A 25,812-nucleotide genomic window follows, 5' to 3' on the forward strand; every position below is an offset into this window, starting at 1 on the left:
ATCCTATTTGAACTCTATCTGGCAGGATAGCCTCCTGAATTCCAAAAGTGCTGACACACTACCAGCCCTCTTCCCATTCATTGTTTTTAATAGTCTTTTACCCTGCTGACCTCACCACCATGAATAAACTGCTTGAGCTTTTCTAGATCCTCCTCTACTGCAATACCTATAATCTAAGAAGCCTTGGATGAACCGGGATGTTCGTCTCCTCCTGAAGGCCCGCAACACCGCCTTCAGGTCAGGAGATGCACACGCCTACAGCACAGCCAGGGCTAATCTAAAGAAGGGCATCAAAAAAGCCAAACACCATTACAAAAAGAAGGTAGAAGAACACTTCTCCAACTCCAACCCCCGACGCATGTGGCAAGGACTCCAGACCATCACAGACTACAGGACCACCAAACCCTCCCCCGCATCCTCTGATGTCTCCTTCCTCAACGAGCTCAACAACTTTTATGCTCGTTTTGAGCGAGGGAACCCCACAACCACAACCAAAGCAGACGTGACGCCAGACCACCAACCTCTGACTCTCTCCCCCACCGATGTAGGAGCGGTGCTGAGCAGGATCAATGTCCACAAGGCTGCAGGCCCTGATGGCATCCCCGGGCGTGTTCTCAGAGCGTGTTCTGGGGAGCTTGCAGGAGTGCTCACAGACATATTCAACCTGTCCTTGGCCCACGCTGTGGTACCGGCCTGCTTCAAATCCACCTCCATCGTCCCGATACCCAAAAACTCCAACCCATCTAGCCTCAGTGATTACCGCCCAGTAGCACTCACCCCCATCAAGAACAACAACAACAACAATCTTTATTTATAGAGCACATTAAAAGCCAGGGGCATGCCAAAGTGCTTTACATAAAACAATAAAACAATAAAATGATTTACACTAAAACATCGGAGTCATATAAGTGTGGGATTATGTTCACAGGTAAAAACCACTAATAGGAATAATCTATAGCACACAGCTATAGCAGAGTAAAGCTGTACCATCAAACACAGTGATAGAAAACATTGACAGCGCAGGACAACGCAAAACAACCAGACACATTAATAGAATAACTCACAGAAGCGAGGCGAGAATTTAACTAGTAGAAAAAGCAAGTTCAAACAAATATGTTTTAAGCCGTGATTTAAAAGATTGAATAGAATCAGACGCCCGGATGCCAATCGGGAGATTGTTCCACAGCTCAGGTGCAGCTAGAGCAAACGCTCGATCACCTCTAGACTTCAAGCGAGATCTGGGCTGAACCAACAATAACTGTGAGGAAGATCTTAAGGCCCTCGTAGGAAGATATGAATTTAAGAGTTCCTTAAGATAACTTGGCCCTGTGTTATTAGTAATTTTAAAAGTAAACAACAGAATTTTGAATTGAATACGAAATTTCACAGGCAACCAGTGCAGATCAGCAAATCATCACTAAGTGCTTAGAGCAGCTGGTCCTAGCACACTTCAAATCCTGTCTCCCCCCCACCCTGGACCCCCACCAATTCGCATACCGCCAGAACAGGAGCACAGAGGATGCAGTCTCCATCGCACTGCACTCTGTCCTCTCACACCTGGACAACAACAACACCTACGCCAGAATGCTGTTTATAGACTTCAGTTCAGCATTCAATACAATCCCCCCCTCACAACTCATCAGGAAACTGACAGACCTGGGCATCAGTTCCCTCATCTGCAAATGGTTACTGGACTTCCTGACCAACCGCCCCCAACATGTCCGGCTGGATAACCGCTGCTCATCTACAATCACGATGAACACCGGTGTACCACAAGGCTGTGTGATGAGCCCTTTCCTCTACTCCCTCTTCACCCACGACTGCAGACCTGCTGATGGTTCCAACACCATCATTAAGTTTGCAGATGACACCACGGTGATTGGCCTCATCAGTGACAACGATGAGACCAGTCTGGTACGGGAACTGCTCTGCCTCGGACCGGAAGGCGTTGCAGAGGGTCGTGAAAACTGCCCAGCGCATCGCCGGAGCACCACTTCCTGCCATAAAAGACATCTACAGGAAGCGGTGTCTGAAAAGGGCTGGGAAAATCATCAAAGACCCCAGTCACCCATCACATGGACTCTTCACCCTCCTGCCCTCTGGGAGGCGCCACAGGAGCCTCCGGACTAAGACCACCAGGTACCGGAACAGCTTCTTCCCCACAGCTGTCAGACTCCTGAACTCTGCCTCCTGACATCTGACCCACGTTAACACATGGACTGAACATACACACACACACAATGGACAACTGTACCCTCAAACACACAATAATAACATGGACTGAACCACCACTCACAACCACCAGCACTTTATATAGCCTCTGTAGAAACTATCTACACCCTCACTTATCTTAACTGCACTGCTGTATAGTTCTGTGTAAATAATCATTCTGTACAATATGATAATTTTTAATCCTACAACTGTTTATAACCTGCATAGTTCCCATTTCTGTATAACTGTATATCTCAGATTTCTGTATAGTTTTTCATATTTATATCCTGTTCGTAGCCTGTACATAAAGTTCTGCTCAAGATGGAAAGTTTGAATCCACTGGAAGGGCTGAAACTAGTGGGGATGTGGACACCAGTCTCGGTTCATCAGTCTAAGCTGTATATGGCTGCCATGGGACTGGACTCTGAACCCGACACCAGGAAAATTGTGTTGCTGCTCACGGTGGCTGGTCCTCACACCGCTGAAGTCTTCAACACGTTCAAGTTCGAGGAAGTTGGTGACAGAAATAAGCGGTTGAAAAGTTGACCACAGAAGAACACAGTATATGATAGGTACATCTTCTGATCTCAGATGCAGCAACCAGAAGACACTTTTGATTGCTTTGTGACTGATCTGAAGCTTAAAGCACAGTCATGTGATTTTGGGGGGTAAAAAAATTCTGTGGTCTGTGATCCAATTGTGAATGTGATCCACGACAAACGGACTAGAGAACGGCTGCTCAGACGTGCCGAACCAACTGTGGATGAAGCAGAAAGACTGTGTCATGCAAGTGAGTTAGCTTCGCAGCATGCAAAGGCATTTAATGGAACAAGTGTCACTGCAGTGCACGACAGTGTGAAAATAGCTGTGGTTAAAAAGAAAATGAAGAAGAATGTGTCACCAGCAAAGATAATCCAATGTACTCCTGAATAGGGATGGGTATCGAAACCCGGTTCTTGTTGAGAACCGGTTCCCACTGTTTCAAGTCCTTGGAATCGTTTGCCATTTTTGCAAACGATTCCTTTATCTATTCCAGTCGCCCCGAATGACGTCACCACGTTGCAGAGCGTCATTTACCTGGCAGGAAACACGGCGCGTAAGCGGCTCAAAAGTTTGGTTATACTTTACGAGAACGGATGACAACAGGACAACTTGCAATACTTGCAAGTAGATGTTTCATTTAAGGGAGGAAACACTACGAATATGCAAAAGCATTTGCTCACAAAACACGCGATGACCTTAAATGAATGTCGTGTTTTTAATTCTGCTCCGGACTCGTGAATCTCAACCGAGCAGCAGCGGTAACGTTTGCACGTCCTCTGCCGTTAATGCGGCAGGTAAATAATCAACTTAAGCTGGGCTTACACTGTGCGATTTTTTTCAGTCGCGCGATTCAGCTCCTGCTCAAACTGCACGATTGACTCGCAGGGGTTAGAAGTTCATAGGTCACGATGCAGGTCTCACACTATACCGCCCGATGCTCTGATGCGACCTGAGCGCTCACACTGTGCGTCCATAACATGAAGGTTATAACAGAAATTATGTCGCTCTCTCTGTCTTTCACTCACACAGACACACCACTTTGCTAAATTGCTAATGAAAAACATGATCAGCTGTGATTGAGCAGCATGTAGATCCAACTATTTTCACGGTTGTTGTGGTCGTGATCATTTTGTGATGCCACATCAAAAAGGCTCGGATGAGCTTTCCAAAGCTCTACAAGTTGTGCCTCCATTGCTTGTGTCCAGATCACACGCTGCACAGCCGCGCTGCTCCATCTTTTTCACCGACATTTATATGTTTGCACGTGAGCAGTGTGAGAAGCTGCGGTGACACCCTCACGATGGTCGTGAGGATTTCAACCAACCGACCAAGCGATTGATGATCGGGGGCTGGTCTTGAGGTGTAAATCGCTTCTCGTTACCCCACGTATACTACACGTCGTACGATTAAGGCCAAAATCGGGCCGATCACCAAAACGGTCGCACGACTGACAAATTGGCTCAAAATGGGCCAAAAAGCCGCACAGCGTAAGCCCAGCATAACAGTGCATATTATGTTAGCGCGATCTGCCTTATTACAAAACCTGCCATTACTGTGCATTTAGTGACCATGATGAGACAGACAGAGTCTGGCTCAGATGCTGGCAGTTCTCGCTGCAGTCTGCCGGCAGCGTCTCCTTTCAGGCAGGATAGACGAATGTCACCGAGCAGTGACTCAGTTTGTGGTCAAAGGCTTGCAGCCGTTTGCCACAGCAGATGATTTTCGGTAAGTGAATGTGTTTAATTGTAGGCAGGGACATTTCTGGATATTCTTGTGTAATTGCTACAGAATAATTTATGTTATACTTTATTATCGCTACAGAAGAATATTTATTTTATTATTTTACATTTACAATGTTTTTCCCGGGGACCCTGTGACACCCCATTGAAGAGCCGCAGGCTGGATCTCTTAAGATCTCACTGTTGGGTTTGTAAGGCCATGTTACTCCTAAATTTCTATCTTGTTCAAAGAGAAGATATAAAACAAAGTTCTGAGCTAATCGACCTTAGTGTTCTCCTTTTTTAAAGAGAATCGATAAAGAATCGATAAAGAATCGAATCGTTAAACAGAATCGAAAATGGAATCGGAATCGTGAAAATCGTATAAATACCCATCCCTACTCCTGAAAGCCATGTGGTGGCAGACATGAACCCTGACAGTGTCCTGCTTATGGGAAGGAGGTGCAACTTTCTTTGTGGGCACAGTGTCTCCTGGAAATGTAAAAACTGAACACAATAAAGCAGAAGAAAGTGAGAGGCACTCAGGTTATGAAGCATATACTCCCAATAACATTGTTATTTAAGTTATTAGGCTCAGCAACGCACCTGTTAACGTCCGTTTGAAACAGTTATCAACATTAACAGACTGAACTGGGCTTAATAACAGGAGTGCATCATTTTAGCAGATTATTCTGGTGAGTATCAGCTGCGCTGGGTTTGTAAATCGGGCCGTCCAGCTGCGGTGCTGATCCGACGCCACTCGTGCCAAAAACCCGGATAAATGTCACTTGATCAAGGAGCAGATGTGCATCAGATGAGATCAGCTGACTGCGTGCGCTGTGCACAGCGGTGTGTGCTCTGTGTGTTAACAAGGAAAACGCAGATAAGAAAGTGGTGCACAAAAGCAGAGTAGTGACAGAATCGATGCGCATTACTGATATTTGAAGCATGTGTACCTGCACCTAACACACGGGTACTGTGGAATATATTTTTTACTCACCTAAGGCGCTCGTGCTCTCGTCCACTCCCAGCAACAATTAGCAGCTGTGCGGCGTCTGTGGCGTCGGTGCTCTCATCGCCTGCGATGGAGTCAAAATCAAAAGCACAGCTTTGTCAGACAGGTGCAGTTTAATGTTGGCTGACGAGTCTTCAGTGCGTCGCACGACTGGATTTCTGGACACGCTGACGTTGTTGAAGTTCTGCACTTTTTCCACATTATTTCGGTGACTTTAACGAGGCCGTGTTTTATGAGGTCTCCATCTGAAAAAGGCTCGCCATGTCTCGCGATGAGTTGGGCGACCTCATAGCGGCTATCGGAGCCTTTTCCTGGACCTTTCGAGCACGAGATAAATACTGTTGCTGACCCTGCGGGAGAGTTAATGTCTGCTCTGGCTCAGCACCAGTGTCGGATGCACAGGCCTGATGTTTGGCTTCATAATGACGTCGCACATTATCCTCTTTCATAACTGCCACAGTCTCAGTGCAGATCAAACAGACACACTTGAGTTCTTTGAAGAAATCTTCACTCTCCCACCGTGTCTGAAATTTTCTGCACTCACTTTCTACCTTTGGCTTCTTTGGTTCTGACCTGTTTAGTAACTTGGGGTAAATTTCTTCTGTGATTGTCCTTTTTGGTGGAGCAACTGCCTTGATCAACAGTAGCTCCCCCTGGTGTTAAAACGAAGAAGTGCAATACACTCATGCAAAAGTTGAAGTGCGGCCTTATTCTATTCTATGGTGTTGTTGCTCCCAATATTCTCTTAGACAACCTCTGAGGCCGTCACAGAGCAGCTGTATTTGTACTGACATTAGATTACACACAGGTGACTCTATTTAGTCATTAGCACTCATCAGGCAACGTCTATGTGCAACTGACTGCACTCAGACCAAAGGGGGCTGAATAATTACGCACACCCCACTTTGCAGTTATTTATTTGTAACAAATGTTTGGAGTCATGTATGATTTTCGTTCCACTTCTCACGTGTGCACCACTTTGTGTTGGTCTTTCACCTGGAATTCCAATAAAATTGATTCATATTTGTGGCTGTAATGTGACAAAATGTGGGAAAGTTCAAGGGGGCCCAATACTTTTGCAAACCACTGTACAGTGTCCAGCTGAAAGATGATGCGAAGCCGCTAATCCAGGCTCCACGGAGAGTCCCAGCTCCGCTTAGGGATCGTCTTAAAAAAAAAAAAAAAAAAAAAAAGAGCTGGACAGGATGTCACAGTTGCAGCTCATCACAACAAGTGGAAGAACCGAACTCAATGCTGTGCATGGAGAAATGGAACAAAACTAAAGAACTGCGAGTATGCATGGACCCTGGAGATTTAATCTAAGCATAAACAAGAGCACTGCCAGATAACACCACGTGATGAGATTAAAAGTGAAATGGCCAGAGACATATACTTCTTTAAGTTACATGCAACACGGGGTTTCTGCAAATAAAGCTGCGTGAGAAAAGTTAAAAAAACTGAACTTTTATTTTGTACTTGTAAATCAGATTGTGTAGTTGCAAATTTTGTAACCTTGTAAACCAAAATATGTGTCATACATACATCAGGATGCAGGTTTTTAGGATCACCTCTAAAGGCTGAAACAATAACAAGTGGATGAAATCAAAAAATAAATGAATGCATGAGAAGAAACAACGTGCTCTAAAGAGACCATTACAGACTAAAGCAGGCAGAAAGGGCCAGAGTATTTAGTATTTTAGTATTTATTTATTTATTGTCATTGTCAAGAACAATGAAATTGCGTTTGGGGCTTCCATACAACCCAAAAAAAAGAAGAAAATAATAAATACCCCTTAAAACCCAAGTGTACATATTTAACCCAGTGTGACTCCAATGCAATAAGACAATCCTTAGCAATAATGTTCGTAGAAATTCAGACAAAGACCTGAGAAACATGACAAAATACAACAATGCAACCCATTCAATATTATTGTACTGTGAGATATGATATCAGATATGATAGTTATCTATTTAAGAAAGGGGGGGGGGGCAGGAGGGGGAAGAGAATAAAGATATGATGCACCAATGCAGACCAGTTCATTGCTATTAAGAAGTTGGATATGGTTATTGTCCGTGAGAGGGGGGCAGAGAGTTCAGGAGCCTCACAGCCTGTGGATACAGGCTGTTGGCCAGTCTGGATGTTCTGGCCTGTATAGACCTGTACCTTCTCCCTGAGGGCAGCAGATGGAAAAGGTGGCGCGCAGGGTGATGTTGGTCCCGCAGGATACTGTGCACCCTCCTCAGACAGCGAGTGGGGAAGATTCTGAGGGATTCTGAGTCTCAAATAAAACAGTGACCACAAACAGGAATACAGCATAAAAGACAGATATTTCTGGAAAACAACCTGTGAGAGTTCTCATGCAGTCTATCAAATTCCTACTCACACTGAAATGTTTTATGAGCCTCTGGCTTCTCAGCTGTGTGAGTTTTCTTGTGACACATCAAGCTACTTTTTTGACTGAAGCTTTTCCCACATGTATCACAGGTATACGGCCTCTCACCTGTGTGAGTTTTCTTGTGAATATACAAAGTACTGCTTCGACTGAAACTTTTCCCACATGTATCACAAGTATACGGCCTCTCCCCTGTGTGAGTTTTCTTGTGAATATACAAAGTACTGCTTCGACTGAAACTTTTCCCACATGTATCACAGGGATATGGCCTCTCACCTGTGTGAGTTCTAAGGTGGCGTTTCCAGGTACTTCTATCACTGAAGCTTTTCCCACAGGTATTACAAGCAAACAGTTTTTCACCTGTGTGGGTTCTCCTGTGATTATACAAATAACTGCTGTGACTGAAGCTTTTCCCACAAGTGTCACATGGATACGGCCTCTCACCTGTGTGGGTTCTCATGTGGATAGATAAATTCATTTTTTTATGGAAACTTTTCCCACATGTATCACAGGGATATGGCCTCTCACCTGTGTGAGTTCTCATGTGATCATACAAGTGACTGCTTCGACTGAAACTTTTCCCACACATATCACAGGGATATGGCCTCTCACCTGTGTGGGTTCTAAGGTGACGTTTCCACGTACTTCTATCACTGAAACTTTTCCCACATGTATCACAAGGATAGGGTTTCACATCAGTGTTGGGTTTCTTTCTTTGGGCCTGACTCTTGATGGATTTTTGGCAAACATCAGACTCTCTACCTGTGGCAGCATTGCAGGGACTCTCTGACACAGTCCAGCTCTCCACATCATCCTGACGTCTGTCTCGCTTCTTCCTCTTCTTTGGCACTGAGGTCACAGTTTCACTTAACCCTGACTCTTCACACTTGCTGGATTCTTCATCTGTGCTTTCACTTTGAGGAGAGTCATCACAGAGGAGCTGCTCCCCGTCTCCTCCTGGTTCACTGTGCTCTCCTTCCTCAACAACAGTCACCATAAAGGTACCAGGCTCCTCCTTCAGTCCCAGCTGCTCTCCCTCCTGACTGCTGCACAGTTCCTCCTCTTCCTCTTTAATCTGTGGAGCTTCTGGTTCCTCCTGCTCCACACTGGAGCTCCTCTCCTGGTTCCAGAGCTGCTGCTCAGGGAGAACCTCCTCCTCCTCATAGATATGGTGCTGTGGGACGTCTGGAGAGAAAAATCGGATACATGAAAATGGTGAATATATTCATTATGCTATCCATTTTCATAAACACTTCTGCATCACCCAGACAGCATCTCAGCTCCGGGCCTACTGAGTTCTCAATAAGCTCTACAAGGCATTTGATCAACTTCTCATTCTAGGAGCAGTCCTGAAACAGCTACTGCTGACATCACCAGTGAGCTGGGACCAACCTTATCACCATTCTTATCAGCAGTGATGCTCCTAACCCTATCTCCCATCCTCTCCAGTTAGAATGACTGGCCAGTATTGGAATCACGTACACAGCTTTACGATATTTTACATCCTTCCTATCTGACACAAAACAGCTCGTTCACAGCAGAACCGTCAGTGTTGGGACTCCTCTTATTTACAATCTCTCCCTTTACTCTCACAAATATTCCCCACCATTGAGAAGTACAGTTTCAATTTTATGCTGATGACACAACACTTTACATCATCTAAGTAGCTTGGAGAGAAAAGCGTCTGGACTTCTTTAAGTTGCTTAAAGTCGTTTCACCTCTGAACCAGTTTTTGTCAAGCATGACATCCCAGTGTATTTCACACCCAGCAACACACTCCGACAGAAACTGGACAGAAGTCCTAAACAAACTTAACAATGTGGTGTTTGCTGTACAGTGTAGCGAGGAATGCTCAGACCTCTACATTGGAGAGACCAAACAGCCACTTCATAAATGCATGGCACAACACAGAAGAGCCACCTCCACGAGACAAGACTCGGCCGTCCATTTACATTTAAAGGTCAAAGGTCACTCTTTGTAAACTTGTTAAGACTTACAAGACTGCGCTGTGATCGTGGCAGGAGACTTTAACCATGCAAACCTGAAATCTGTCCCGCCTGGATTCATTAAAAACGTTTCTGACGAGGGAAAACAACACACTGGACCAAGTCTGCACCAACATGTGTGGGAAGCGCATCTGTAACCTGAAGGTCGCCGGTTCGATTCCTGGGCTCTCTGGCCGACATATCCTCGGCATAACCATGTATAATATCCACAAAACTTAAAAAAGGTTATACACACAGTACGGTAATATTATGTTGAAGCACAGTACGTATTAGAGATGGCACGATACCACTTTTTTATGTCCGATACCGATATCATAAATTTGGATATCTGCCGATACCGATATGAATCCGATATAGTGTTTTTTAATCAACAAAACTGTTTTTTAAATATCTTGCTGCATTTTGTATAAGTTCATACTCAAGTTTAAAACAACAACTACACTAAAGCTATTCTGTTATACCTGTATGCAAAAAAAATATTTCATAGTTCAGCAATACTGATCAATCTAATAAACTTAAACCTGCACCATCCTCCCTATTCTGGTATTTTAAAGAGTACTTAGCATAAATATTAAGCAACCTAACTAATAGGGTTCCAACTCCCAGCAACAACAAAAATAAATAAATAAAAAATAGGGAACCACCCCTCACGCTCCACCTCATGATGCTTAATCGACGTAATCAACCTTAATTTGATGCAGTGTGAAAAAAAATGCACAGAAATCAATTATTTTTCAAGAAATATTAAATAGATTCAACATCTTTCTTCAACAAAATTGCAGACTGCACAGATGGTACCTTCCCAAAGGAAAAAGTACTATAGCTTACTAGGGTATATATATTAGACTTAATAGTCACTATATACAGTAATGGACTTCTATACATTTTACATCAAATTAAAACTTTGGGTGTCAGATAATTATTTATTAAAAGCTCGACCTTTTAAATGAGAATAAGAAAGAAAAGTATGTCTTTGTGCCCCCTTTTCCCTGTTAATGCCCTATCGGCCCCCCTGGCTAAACTTTGCTAGATCCGCCCCTGCACAGTTACGTCAGCTGTAGAAAAAGATCCTGGAGTAGAAAGTAATATTAAATACATTCTAACAACAGCTGATCAAGCTTAAACGTGCTGCTGTTGTTCAGCCGCTGGTTTCCTCTTTCTGGTGCAAAGTGGGCCAAAAACAAACAAGAGAGACGGACTCGTGACAGAAAAGCCGATCAGCTGATCGTTAAGCAGTTTCATGATTGAAGTAGCAGCAAGAAGAGGCAGTCGCTTGTTAAGCTTAACGCTGGAATGCTTTACATTCAGAGATGGACTTGCACACTTGCTTTACTTCTCTCGGGATAACTTTGTCGGAGATGAAATGCCGGGTTGCTAGCGAAGCTCCACATGCTATCCAGACCACCGACAGGTCCCGCATGCCACCGCCGCTCTATCACGTGATGCATACTGCGCCGACGTGCTAACGTTCTGAGGTGAGTTACGGCGTGTTGCAAGTTTTGTGAGGTGCTTTCGTGATATCTCTAGTACGTATCACTCCGCGAGGCTCCGCCTACGATAGCCGTAATGCTCCAACAATCCATCAAGCGGTGCGGCTTCGTAGCTCAGCAAAGTCGTACTGAAACATTTGACAGATTTTCGAGCGCCGTGCACATAAAATCGTTTCGAGGTCAGTAAACACAACCAGAGTTCAAACATAAGGCACACGGGATTATAAGGGGCTCTGTCGACTTTCAGAAAAATCAAAGGATTGATTTTAAGTGCGCCGTATTTTCCAAACAACACGGTAATAACGACGGCCCGCTAGCATGCGCTACCAAAAATAGTGCTTTGTTGTATATCTGATGGACGAAAGCCAAACCAGTTCCACACCAGTGAAGCTGCAGCATTTTTACAAACCAGTTCTGGTTCATCGTTTCATTCAATGATCCGCTTTCGCTCTTCTCCTTCTGCGTCGCCGCCGTGTGCGTATGAAAACAAAGGCACTGCGCATGCACGTTTTACCCATATTCTATCTCCATGTTTCATTTTCCTATCGTTGCCCAACATTATACTATTACCGTGAACGGTATGATATGGCCCAGCCCTAACCCTAAACCAGTTCTTTATCTGCTTCAACCAACGAAACAGGGACACCATCACCCATCCTGCCGTTACAGAGAGGGACGACGCCCCCATCCAGCTGGAGCAGCATCAGGTCAGAGCCACACTGTGCAGAGTCAACGTGAGGAAGGCAGCTGGTCCTGACGGTGTAGCTGGTAGAGTGCTTGAAGCATGTGCAGACCAACTAGCAGAGGTTTTCACCACCATCTTCAGCCTCTCACTGCTACAGTCTGTAGTACCATCCTGCCTTAAGTCAGCCACCATCGTTTCAGTGGCCAAGAACACAGTGAGCTGCTTGAATGACCATCGTCCACGTGCTTGAGCAGCCATAATTACCAAATGTTTTGAACAGCTCATCATGTCCCACATTAAAGCTGCCATCCCTGCAGACCTCGATCCACACCAGTTTACATACTGGGCAAACAGGTCGACAGAGGACGCCATAATAACAGCTCTTCACACAGCCCTCACCTGGACAGTAGCAACACCTGTGTGAGAATGCCGTTTGTGGACCAGCTCTGCCTTCAACACAGTCCAACCCCACAAACTGGTTAATAAGCAACTCATGACTCAGCAGCTCACTGTGCAGCTGGATACTGGACTTCCTGCGTGACCCCAGAACATCAGGATGGGAGAGCACACCTCCTCCACCCTCATTCTGAATGTAGGTGTCCCACAGGGGTGTGTCCTCAGTCCCCTCTTATACTCACTTTTCTCCCATAACTGTTCACCAATCCACACCAGTAACACCATTATAAAATTTGCTGACACCACCATCATAGGACTGATCGACAACAGCGATGATTCAGCTACAGAGAGGAGGTTCAGCATCTGAAGCGATGGTGTGACGACAACAACCTGCATCTGAACACAGCCGAGACCAAGGAGATGGTAATCGACTGAGCACTCCACCCTCTACATTGATGGAGGAGGTGGAAAGTTCCCCGGAGTCCACATCTCGGCCAGCCTCACCTGGTCCACAAACATCTCCCACCAGGTAGGGAAAGCACAACAAAGGCTGTACTTCCTCAGGAAACTACGTCAGGCCCAGTTACCCCAGAGACTGCTAATTAACCCCAACCGCTCCACCATCGAGAGCCTTCTGACCTCCTGCTGCACACTCTGGTTCAACTGCTGCACCATGGAGGGCAAGAGGAAACTGCAGCGGGTGGTGAGGGCAGCAGAGCAGGCAATCGGCACCTCACTGACCCCCCTCAGAGACATTTATACTGGCAGACTTCAGCAGAAAGCCAGCATCATCATCAAGGACCCCCCCCCCCCTTCCCTCTGGTAAACATTACAGGTCCATCAGGTCAAAAACAAACAGACTCAACAGAAGTTTTTACCCACAGGCTGTCAAACATGCCCTACCTCCACCCTGACTGGAGGATAAGTGCACCGCCAACACCCATAAATAAGGTGTAATGTCCATAAATCGTATTTCTATTTATACTTCAATGCAACCAACACCCCTACCTCTTTAAACTGTATTTATCTCACACACACACACACACACACACACACACACACACACACACACACACACACACACACACACACGGGTCTAGAGATGCTTTTTGAGTAAAGGTTTAACTACAGCCAGCTTGAAGGCCTGTGGTACATAGCTGATCATTAGAGATAGGTTGATCATATTTAAGATCGAAGAATTAATTAATGGCAGGACTTCTTTGAGCAGTTTTGTAGGAATGGGGTCTAAAAGACACGTTGATGGTTTGGAGGAAGTAATTATTGAAGTTAACTCAGAAAGATCAATTAGAGGAAAAGAGTCTAACTTAACATCAATGGTACTAAGAGTAGCTGTAGATAATATTACATCTGTGGGATGATTATTGGTAATTTTTTGTGGTTCAGTGGTTGTTGATCAGTCATGAGAATTTGCATAATTAAGATTAATGAACTGACCTCACAGCCCATTGTCCTTCAGTGGGCTGGTTTCAGTCATTATGCAAATGTCCTGTTTATAAGATTGAAACCTGCAGTCAGCTGAGACTGAAGACGTCACCTGATGATGATAAAACGTTTCTCCCACAAAACGCTACGTCCAGATGAACAGAATCAACTCTTAATGACCTTACAGTAGGTCTGCCACGATCAGTCGACTATCAAAATTGTGTACGACTAATTTAATAGTCGATGCGTCGTTGGAAACTCTGTAAGATCCTGAAAGAATCAGGAATAAGTAGGATTTGAAAAACGCAATAACGAACTGAAACAGAAGATGGCAGCACTGCATCTACAAGCTGCCGTTAAATGCCAAGGAAGAAAAAAAAAAAAAAAAAAAGCAGTGTCCAAATTTAGGTGCCGCATCCTTCCGAGGGCGCAATTGTAGACCGATTAATTTCCCTTAGAGATCAATAAAGTATTCTGATTCTGATCACATGACAGCGACGTGACGAAGGCTGTCCAAATTTAGAGACCCCTCCAAATACACCCTTCATTTCCCCAGATTTGAAGGATGGGTCGGGTGTGTCCTTCGTGGCCCAACCTATCCCAGAATTCATAGCGCGGCCCAGCTCAGTTTCCAACAATGGCGGCAGCTAGTTAGTTTTAATATTACTCTTATTATTCTTTCTGGGTCACAAAATACACGTTTCACATATTTTCAGGCGAGAATGTAGCTGTGTAAACCTCAAATATCTGCTCAGTTTATCAAGACACCGCATATTTTCAAAAGTGCTCCGACGTTTTCGGAGACGTCTGTTACCCACTAGCTCGATAGCGAGCCGGGGGCAAGGTCACTAGAGCCGTGAGAACACCGGACTCACGGCAAATCGTTTTCAGACCCACCGCCGTCTTTCACTACTCAGGTTAAACATGATATATGAGTCACTTAGATAACTTAAAAATGTTGTTGTTTGGCTTTTTCAGTATTTTATTTGTTCCTGAGTAAATCGGTTTGGCTGAGATTAAAGTTTTTACACAGCTGAATAAACGTCAAGCAGACAGCTGATTATCAGAAGTGTGAGATGCTCCAGAATTTACTCCGGTGTCCTGTTATATTCCAGTTTGGATTCAGGAGACAGACACTTTCTCTACTTTCAAGATCAGGCTTCAAACTTTTTTTTGCTAAAGCATATCGTTAGGGCTGGACCAGGTGACCCTGAATCCTCCCTTAGTTATGCTGCAAAAAGCCATCAGTCACCATGGTGATGTACCCAGTAAGAAGTGTGAGAGGAAAACCCCAACCCTGCCTCACAGCAGCGTCCTCGGGTGAGTTTAAAGCTGAATGTTTGTTTAAACAGAGACACATCCACCTTCTGTCCTCCAGAAACATCCCTGCAGCCTCAAAGTAAACGTACCACAGAGCTGTGATCAGGATCCTCCCTCAGAGGGACACTCACCTGTCCTGTGCAGCTTGATTTGGGGTTTCCAGGTGATATCCAGCAGTCTGCGCTGACGCTCCATCTCTTCCTCGTACTGCACAGGATCATTATGAACTTCAGGCTCCTCCTTCAGTCCCAGCTGCTCTCCCTGCTGACTGCTGCACAGTTCCTCCTGTTCCTCTTTAATCTGTGGAGCTTCTGGTTCCTCCTGCTCCACACTGGAGCTCCTCTCCTGGTTCCAGAGCTGCTGCTCAGGGAGAACCTCCTCCTCCTCCTCCTCCTCACAGACCTGCTGCTGTGGGACGTCTGGAGGACAGAAGAAAGAAGTCACAACCACAGAAACATTAACAGGACTTTACAGCATGACTGCGTCGCTCGTGTGTGAGAGTAAAGCCGTCCAGTCAGCTGTAAGTCACTGATCTCAGATCTGCATTTATTCAGACGAACATCTGGAAGGTAAAGCCCCCTCAGCACAGCAGCAGCACCGCACTGCCACTACAGTTCATAAATTCAATATTAGGTGTCACTGTGCCGAGCTGCACATTAAACTCTGTGTCACTTCTTTCAGTCGCGTCCGTGACTCTGAACAACAACATGGTGGACTTTGTTGTTCTCACACGTGTGTAAATGTGACCACAGGAACCGTGCACGTGCTGTGTACCACTTTAGCTTTTATGTGACATCATCACAAAGGGCCCGGGCGACCACTCTGACGTCACTGATGGAGAAATAAAAAAGACGTATTGTTATGACGTTAACACTGAACTCTTTACAGCTCTGCAGAAGAAGAAAGGAAACCAAGGAAAAACCTTTTCAGGCTAGATTACTGAGTTTAGAAGGTGCACCTGAACGCACCATCAAACACACGTTTCACCGCCAAACAAAAAGTTTTTCAAACGATTCACAGGATTGAGTGATGGATCCAGGTCAGAGAAAAGCTCAAATCCAGGCTGATTTCAGCGCCTGCTGTTTGAATGCAGCGCAGCGCAGTCCTGTCCTCTGTTTGCTCTTTGTTAGCTCACATCTCCAAAAAGTCCTCACAATCAGAAACGTCCCGCAGAGCTGTGATCAGGATCCTCCCTCAGAGGGACACTCACCTGTCCTGTGCAGCTTGATTTGGGGTTTCCAGGTGATATCCAGCAGTCTGCGCTGACGGTCGATCTCTTCCTCGTACTGGACGATCGTTTTTTCAAACTCCAAGAATATTTGTTCAGCAGCAGCAGTTAGTCGCTCGTTGATGAACTCTCTCAGATACTGAACTGAAGGCATCGTTGCTGCCGCAGCTCACACACTCAGCTCACACACAGCACAAAGCCTCCAAAAGTTCACGCTGGAACAACCAAACTGCCGCTTTTAAAAATGTTTACTTCCGCCGGATGTCCCGCTCTGAAGTTCCGGCAGGAGGAGGATGTTCAAATACTTTGTTCCGCTTGGAATAAACGTCCTTCTTTCTTCCTAAAACCTATTTAAATGTACCAAACTGAGCCATAAATACATAAACAGCGTGTTACAAATAATAAAGGAGAGAAAATGGAAAGAAAAGGCCTCGTTCAGGTTTTTATCCATAATGAATCATATCCATTCTACTACTGATCATTCATATACTCAACACCAAAGAGTCTGACGTGAATGAATACTAACACACGGCTTTATTTTATTGTTTGATGTGGGTCTAAAATAAATGAGGAATTACACACGCTGTTCATTAAATGTGTTTGTGGCGTGCTCAGAGTCTTCATTGGTGGAAATCAGATCAAACTTCAGGATCTTCGACGTATTACTGCTGTGTGATTTTTATTACTATTAATGAAATGGATGAAAAGCTGACCCTGAGTAAATGTGGTTATCCCAGCTGGACTTTTGTCAAAGCTGGAGAAGAAAAAACCCTCAGTGATCCCGTATGTGTCAGCAGTATGGGAACAATTGAGACCCATTTTCTCTAAACACAGCGTCTTTGTGGCTTTTAAACCACAAAACAGGTGAACTCAGGTGCCTGTCCACATTCATGAGTGATGCAGTCATGCTGTAAAGTCCTGTTAATGTTTCTGCGGTTGCATCAGTAACTTCTTTCTTCCGTCGCTCCAGACGTCCCACAGCAGGAGGTCTGTGAGGAGGAGGAGGAGGTTCTCCCTGAGCAGCAGCTCTGGAACCAGGAGAGGAGCTCCAGTGTGGAGCAGGAGGAACTAGAACCTGATTTATTGCTATTACTGAAGGTCCGCGGCTCCGAACCGTAGTAAAGGGACCTCTGACTAATACGTCGGGTTCGTGTCGGCTCGTAGCTGAAAATTAGCTTTACTTTGTTGTGTGGGTCAACTTTGCTAGCGAGAGACAGAGAGAGGCGTTGAAAGGCTGCTGCAACAGAACTTATTGTTTCAGAGGAAAACACAAACACGGTGTACAGTCGAGTCTTAACAGCTTACTTTCAGCTGGGCTCGTCAGGCACTCTTCTTGGCTGCAGTGGTTATTATTATATTTACATGCTTCCAGCTCCCGTTTATGCTCCGTGACAGCTCGCACTTTTCCTTTATCTCCCTCCCTCGCTCACAGACACATAACGAGTATGGCGGTCCATTCTCGCTGCAGCACTGACTACACTGCCCATGAGGCTACATTCTTTAGGGCGATGCCTGTAGCATTCTGCCTATTAGCTTAGCCCAACAACAACAACAAAAAGGCGCTCTGTCACCCAGGAAACACACAGTCGCAGAGAGAGAGTGTCACCCTGTAACCATGGTAACCGTAACGCTGCCGCCTGGAACAACAGAACGTAGCTGTACACTTCTGTGGAACCAGCTTCCAGTTTGGATTCAGGAGACAGACAATATCTCTACTTTCAAGATTAGGCTTCAAACTTTCCTTTTTGCTAAAGCATATAGTTAGGGCTGGACCAGGTGACCCTGAATCCTCCCTTAGTTATGCTGCAATCCGGTTGTTCAGTGATGACGCGACGAATCCTACTTCCGGGTCTAAAGTAGTCTGCGTTTAATATGGCTTTTGTGTTGTTAACATGTTTAATGTTATGTATTTTCTTCTATTTGATCTCAAAAAGCTCCTAAAACAGTCAGCGACCACTGTTGACCTCCCTCGGCTTTTATTACCGCTAATCATTTATTTAAGCTCAGTTTTTAAAACCTTAGGATGTAACTACAGCCCAGCCCATGCAGCAGTATATGAATGAATAACCTCGTATTGTGGATGGATTATCTCAGTTGTTCTCCTGGCTGAAGTTTGGTCCTTTTACAGCATCCTGCCATGCGATTACATTTGTTCCTGACCACCGAGAACACTCACGTTAACTTTCATCGAGTGGAAAAAAAGTTAGCTTGTTTATATTATGCTAACATAGCTGTGTCGCTAGCGGTCACGTAGCACATCATTATATACCAGCTAGCCCAACTTCAGTAACCCTACAAACGTCACTGCTGTTTAGTTTTCTGTCTTCATTTATGCTGGAAGTGATAGCAGAGCTGTACGTTTGAATTTGTTTCCAAAACCCCGCAGTCAGGACATGCTATATTGTATTTAGATAGAAGCTAGCGAGCTAACTTCCTGCTAACTTCTAACTCCGTTAAATGTCATAAATTCCGTTTTCATGGATGCCTGGATGTTAAACTCAATTGTTACACCTGGTAGAGCAGAACGCTGATCATTTTATTAAAGATGAAAGACTTTAGACAGTTTTTCAACTCTCAGTAATGCCATAGTGATCGTTTGATATATGGACCTGCAGCGGAGTTTAGGCCCAGACACGGCTAGTGACGTCAGACTGAACAACCGGATAGACATAGGCTGCCGGGGGATTCCCATGATGCATTGAGTTTTTCCTTTCCAGTCACCTTTCTCACTCACTATGTATTAACAGACCTCTCTGCATTGAATCATATCTGTTATTAACCTCTGTCTCGCTTCCACAGCATGTCTTTATCCTGTCTTCCTTCTCTCACCCCAACCAATCACAGCAGATGGCCCCGCCCCTCCCTGAGCCTGGTTCTGCCGGAGGTTTCTTCCTGTTAAAAGGGAGTTTTTCCTTCCCACTGTTGCCAAAGTGCTGCTCATAGGGGGTCATATGATTGTTGGGCTTTTCCTCTGTATTATTGTAGCGTCTACATTACAATATAAAACACCTTGAGACAACTGTTGTTGTGATTTGAAGCTGTGTAAATAAAATTGAATTGAATACATATGGCTAAAAGGATTCAAATGCAGCAAGTATACACGTTTCACATTAATGTAGTCTATAACCTAGTTATTTTCTGTAGCCTGCATAATTAACCTCCTAGGACCTGGCGTCCACATATGTGGACATCACATTTTGGGTTGTGTTGACCAAAATACAAAAGTTTTCTCTATAAGGGCCTGATATCCACTTATGAGGACATTACACTGCCACTGTCCTATCGAGATTTAAAATGAATATCCTCATATTTGGATCTAATTTTTCTCAGAAACGAAAATCAGGTGAAAAAAAAAAATACATCAGGTAATTCTTTGTTTTAACATTCATCTGGTCTCAATCAGCCCAAATAGCATAAGAAATTAAAAATGCATGCCAGGGAAGAGTTCGGGTCTTAGGAGGTTAAACATCTCAGTTACATAAACATGTCATGTACTGTGTAGCCTTGTTAGAAAAATCACATTGTTACATGTTTACATTTACACAAAATGTCAGAAATCTGCACCTTCATAAACAAAAATTAAACCCAATTTTTCATGATTTGTTAGGTTCTCACTCTGGGGTCCAAAATATAATTGTCTATTTTGACTCCTTTTGGTTTTACATTATTTATATGTCACCTTCAAATGTTCTGACCTTTTTTGGTATCATTCTCTTCAGCTCAACCTCATGGTTCTGAATTTAGTTATTTTTTCATTGACATACTGTGTTAACACAACTGATCTGAAATCATAAAAAACAAAAACAAAATCCTAGCAGTAGTTATATTTTTTACTATAGAAATCACACCCGTTTAGTGAATTATTTTCATAACTTGAAATGCAAATATAAATTGTACATGTTGAAAACGTATGCACAAATTTTGTAAACAACTATTTATATAAAAATGCAATGCAATTTGTGTACAACCATTTAAAAATACTGCTATAACTAAATAAGAGAACAATCAGGTGTCACAATAAGATGGCCCACAAACTGTGCCAGTAAAAAGCCACAAGACAGAGGAGGACACCACAGACCTGAACCCTGCAGGCCTATAAATATAACGCTAAACAGCAAAAACAAACTTCACAACTAATTCTGAACTAGATTTTTCAAAATGAAAAGAAACAGCTCACAGTATAATTTGATAAATCCGTGGCAACAACACACTTCCTGTTTCCTGTAAAAGTTTGCATAGACAATTTCCCAAAAAATAAATAAATTACTACTTAATGAGATGCTTTTCTGTAAGAATCCAAAGGACAGCTTGACACCTCACCATTAGCATGAACTCTATCCTGTTGGCACATGTCATTAACATAATCACAGTGAAGCACAGTCCAAAGGTGCTTTCAGTATGAGGACTGCTTTTCTTTTCTACTTTGAAAAATGTATGCATCAAATAAGAACCTGCTACACGTGAGTCCTTTTCTAGTTTCCCACAACTACAGCGTCTCACCTGAGTGCCCTCACCACGATCACTGAAACTTTTCCCACAAGTCTCACAGAAATACTACTTTGAGTGTGTTCTTACATGGACTAACAAGAGTTCACGAGACCGGAAGCTTTTTCCGCAGAGCTCACAGGGATGTGTTTTCTCGCCTGTGTGGATCCTCATGTGGACAGACAGAATATTTTTCTGAATGAAGCTTTTCCCACATGTTTTGCAAACATACGGCTTCTCACCAGTATGAGTTCTGATGTGTCTTTTAAGTGTGGAGGAGTCAATGAATCTTTTCTCACAGATTTGACAGGGGTAAGGTCTCTCGCCCGTGTGTGTTCTCATGTGGATGTTTAAGTTATTACTTTGACAGAAACCTTTCCCACTAATTGTGCATGAGTACGGCTTCTCGCCCGTGTGAACCCTCATGTGATATTTCAGTGTTAGTGTGTCTCGGAAGGTTTTTTCACATACATTGCAGGGGAACGGTTTCTCCCCTTTGTGGATCTTCATGTGAACAGCTAAATGGCAGTTTTGGCTGAATCGTTTCCCACATGTTTTGCATGAATACGGCTTCTCGCCTGTGTGCGTTCTGTAATGTATCTGCATCTGAGATTTTTTCTTGAAAGTTTTTTCACAAACGTAACATTTTACAGACTTCACACCTGTACCTGTGTTACTCTCTCTCTCTGACATAACTGAGCTGTCTGCATTGTTATTCCGATGCTTCTTTTTTGACTCTGACTCTACGGTTTTAGTTGATCTTGCTTCTTTATAATGTTCTGCTCGCTGATCTCTGCTGTTGTTGTTCACAGAACTCTCAAAGAGAAGCTGCTCCCTGTCTCCTTCTGGTTCACTGTGGTCACTTTCCTCATAAGTTTCAGTCACCATAAAGGTATCCATCTCCTCCTTCAGTCCCAGCTGCTCTCCCTCCTGACTGCTGCACAGTTCCTCCTGTTCCTCTTTAATCTGTGGAGCTTCTGGTTCCTCCTGCTCCACACTGGAGCTCCTCTCCTGGTTCCAGAGCTGCTGCTCAGGGAGAACCTCCTCCTCCTCCTTACAGACAGGCTGCTGTTGGACGTCTGGAGTGTCAACAACAAATGAAAGAAGAGACATGATTAAAAACACAGCAAATAAACTCTGGTTAAAATCATAAACCATAGAATCCCCTGGTAAAATGCATATGTTTACAGCCCGATACAGAAACTGGTTTGGTTGCTACAGATACAACATCCTCCTGTATGGTGGACGATGTTGTTACAACTCACCTGTTTTCATTGGATTAAGGCTTAAATTTTACTAACTCAAGTCGTCTGTACAGAGCTCTTGAGTTGTGCTGTTGGTGTATTTCTAATGCAGAATCAAATCATTTGAATATGGTGACATGTCCACGCTATACAAAGAGAGAAGTACCTGTGGCCAAAAAGCTGAACCTCGGTCTCATTAGACCAAAATGTTTTTGGAAGACTTACTGTATTTTTATGCCAACTGTAGCCGGGCTTGGATGTTTTCCTTTGTTCGAAAAGGCTTCCCTCTTTGACACATCCCCCACAGTCCAGACTTATGAAGGGAGACGGCTGTCACTGCTTAACAGAAGTTCTTGCAGCTCCTTCGGTGATGCTGCAGGTCTTGCATCGCCACTGTCGTCCCATATTTTGTCTTCATTGTGTCCCAGGATAAATCTAATCCTTTCTTCTGACTGATGTCTTTCAACAATGAGGTTGCTTTCATGCTTTGTGAGCTCTCTGTAAACTAAGACATTAACCCAAGAAGCCTGAAAGCAGTGACTAAATCAAAGTATTAGTCTAAGTGTGAGCACACTCATGCAACCAGCTTGACCTGACAGATTTGTTGGACTGTACAGGTTAAAGGTCACGTCAAAGGTGGGAAGGTGCTTCCAGGTCCTGTTCCAGGTCTGCCCTGACCTGCTGTTCCAGGGTAACTACTGCTAGCTTAATGAAAGAAGAAACCAAATTAAAAATAAAGTGTCAAACACGCCTGATCACGCGCTCTGATGGACTGATGCAGAGGAGCTGTCACACTCCTCCACGACGCTGTAGAACACCTTAGAGATGCCACGAGAGCTTTGCAGATATTTACTGAGTGTGTAAGCAGCAGCCAGGTGCTCATAACCAGCTTCACAATGAGCTGATCATTGGCAGTGTGAGCCTTGCTATGAAAGCAGATGTTTTGTTGGTCTCGAGCATTCAGGTGTGTGTTAACATGATGCTGAGGAGGAAAGACATCAGCAGTGATCTTAGAAAAGAAACTGCAGCTGCCCATCAACCTGGAAAGGTTATAAGATCATATCAAAATAAACCAAAGTCCATCATTCTGCAGTGCAGAAGATTAATGAAACAGGTCAGAGCATGCAACAGACCCAAGAGCTCATCTCAGACTCTTCAGTTTGCAGGTTTAAGCTTAAACTTCATGACAGTATGACTAAAAAAAAGCAGGGGAAGGCCTCTTCTGTCTAAAGAGAAAGCCTCCTGGAGCAGTATCCTTCAGACAGACAAGACCAAAGTGGAGATGTTTGTCCATAACGCACAAAATCAAACCCAGCATATCAGCAAAAACACCTGAGAGCAGCTGTCAGCACGGTGGAGGAGGGACGATGATCTCAGTGCACCGTGAACTCTTGTCTAAGTGTTCTAGAGTCAGTGTGAGGCCGTCTGTCCCACAGCTGAAGCTCGGACCATCAGCAGCAGCACAAAGATCCAACAGAACGGCTGAAACAGGAACGAATGGAGCAACTACGATGGTTTGGTCAGAGTCCAGAGCTCAACCTGAGTGAGACGCTGTCAGGCTCTCAGGTTTGGATTCTGATGAGTGGCTGAGTAACTGGTTTTTATGTTGCTTTGTTTACATATTCCACACTCCGTATTCCAGATGTTGCATCTGTAGATTCCTCGTTTTCATTAAATGATCCTGTTGACAAGATTACAGAGCTCAGCAAAAAAAGGCCTCTATGTCCAGCTGCACTGTTATCTTCAGACAACAATGAAAGTCTTTTTATAAAAGTGAACAAAAAGGCCTCGGCCTCCTGTCTCTGTCTTTCCGTAACATCGATGAGGAGCCCACATTTTCCTCACCACACCACCGATCAGCTGGACAGCTGATTAAGTAGAACATGAGCAGAGAAATAAAAATGGGGAAGAGGTTAAAGTGGATTCAGCAGGAGGGAGAACCCTTGAACCCATCACAGTGCAGCAAACTCAGTTTGATTAGCAGCAGTTTTATGAACAAACACAATGTGACAGATTTAAAAACACGAGGACTTCCATGTGAACGACAACTTCCTCCAGCGAAACTCTGATAAAACATTAATTACTGGTCCCGACCATATGATCTCAGAAATTAGGCAGCATTTCAGCTTCTGTTAAACCAAGCCTTCGAGACCTCGGTGTCGTATTTGACAGCTCGATGTCGCTTGGTCCACAACTGCTTTCATCGTCTAAGGAATATCTCAAAACTCAGGCTAATGGTGTCAAAGGCTGAAGTGCAGATGATTATTAATGCTTTTATTTCTTCCGGTTTGGATTTTTGCAAAGGTCTTTCTACTTGTTTTAGTTCTAACCTTTCAGGCTCCCCAGTGCATATCGGACCTGCTGAAACTGCATTCATCGTCCCGAGCTCTGAGGTCATCAGGTCACAGACTGCTGGTCGCCGCACGCACTCCATTTAAACTCGTGGTGATCGGGCCTTTCAGGCTGTGGAATTCTCTTCTACTGTTTTTACGCTGAAGACATTTTTATATAGACAAGCTTTCAATTAATTTTTATGTTGTATTTGATTGTTTTACATTGTTATTTGTTGTATTTTGATTCCTAGTATTGTGAAGCACTTTATGATTTTTATCTGTGAAAAGCGCTGCATTACAGAAGTGTCGAGCTGCCACTCAGGCAAACAAAAACCAGAGCTACATCATGTTATAATGCAAAAACTTTATTGTTCTAACAATAAACTTTTCTGCCGCGCTTAGCAAACGTAAGCTTATAATACGGTAGGAACATCATGTCAATTCAGACTTTAGAAGCTTCTTCGGTATTTAATCCGGAAAAGGACTGAATTTGATGAATAAAGCGCCAAAATGTCACAGCGTGATAATAAAAGACCCTCGGCTAGCTCCAGAACAAAGCTACTGCTAAAGGCTAATGCTAGCCAAACAGCCGTGTTGGTAAACCAACAACTGCCGTGACTACTCGGCTATTTCACTACCTCTCCCAATAACTGAGGATGTGATGGGCGAGTTTCCACCTCTACCAGTCTCATCCAGCCAGTCTCCGGCGCCAAAGAAAGGCGTTGCGCTCAAAGGAAGATAGCGTGGATGTTGCTGAAACTATCAAAGCTAATAAACGAAAGAATGGATGACCTCGCGTTACAGATTGCCGGAGTCAGAAGAATGGTGGGCTTTGCATGTGAGAAGATAAAAGATGTCAAAGGCAGAGACAAGCTCCAAAGAGGAAGAGCGTATTACACGCCTTATAAAACACTTTATCGACGAGGCTAATACTGAGAATTCCTACAGCACAAAGTGGGAAATTTGAAACAAGTGTTGAGACGGTGTGGGGCAAAAAAAGTCGAGTGCAGCAGCAGAAGAAAATCAGATTGTTCTGTCATATATTGACTCCCACCAGACGAGGTCTCGGAGGAGGACAGATTACGTCTTAGGACCTTTCAATCTAAACTGGATGAGATTTGCGCCAGAAAGCTGAAGGAGCTTTTGTTCGTTCAGGAAAAAGATGGATGGACTTATTACTTTAATTCCCAAACCTAAGAAGGACCTACTTTCTACAGACAACTGGAGACCAACAAGCCTCCTAAATAATGATTGTACAATATTAACTCTATTGCTAGCTAGAAGAATTAAATATATTTTGGA

The 25,812-nt window shown here is 44.1% G+C and overlaps 2 protein-coding genes across 2 annotated transcripts; both read right to left on the reverse strand.

Annotated features, from left to right (window-relative positions):
• Positions 1-7,863: 7,863 nt before the first annotated feature.
• On the reverse strand, positions 7,864-16,629 carry LOC146612715 (uncharacterized). Its single transcript, XM_085377415.1, has 3 exons — positions 16,431-16,629; positions 15,352-15,639; positions 7,864-9,065 (listed from the first exon to the last, which is right to left on the reverse strand). Exons 1-3 carry the CDS (start codon positions 16,600-16,602, stop codon positions 7,864-7,866), a joined length of 1,662 nt encoding a protein of 553 aa, XP_085233541.1. The 5' UTR covers positions 16,603-16,629.
• Positions 16,630-21,002: 4,373 nt separating this feature from the next.
• Positions 21,003-22,091, reverse strand: LOC146612716 (uncharacterized). The gene has a single exon (XM_085377483.1). It carries the CDS (start codon positions 22,089-22,091, stop codon positions 21,003-21,005), a length of 1,089 nt encoding a protein of 362 aa, XP_085233609.1.
• Between the last annotated feature and the right edge of the window lie 3,721 nt (positions 22,092-25,812).

Source organism: Diplotaxodon limnothrissa, linkage group LG18 (assembly GCF_057381915.1).
Source record: "Diplotaxodon limnothrissa isolate DT_005_m linkage group LG18, D_limnothrissa_male_GT1.1, whole genome shotgun sequence".
Lineage (NCBI taxonomy): Eukaryota > Metazoa > Chordata > Actinopteri > Cichliformes > Cichlidae > Diplotaxodon > Diplotaxodon limnothrissa.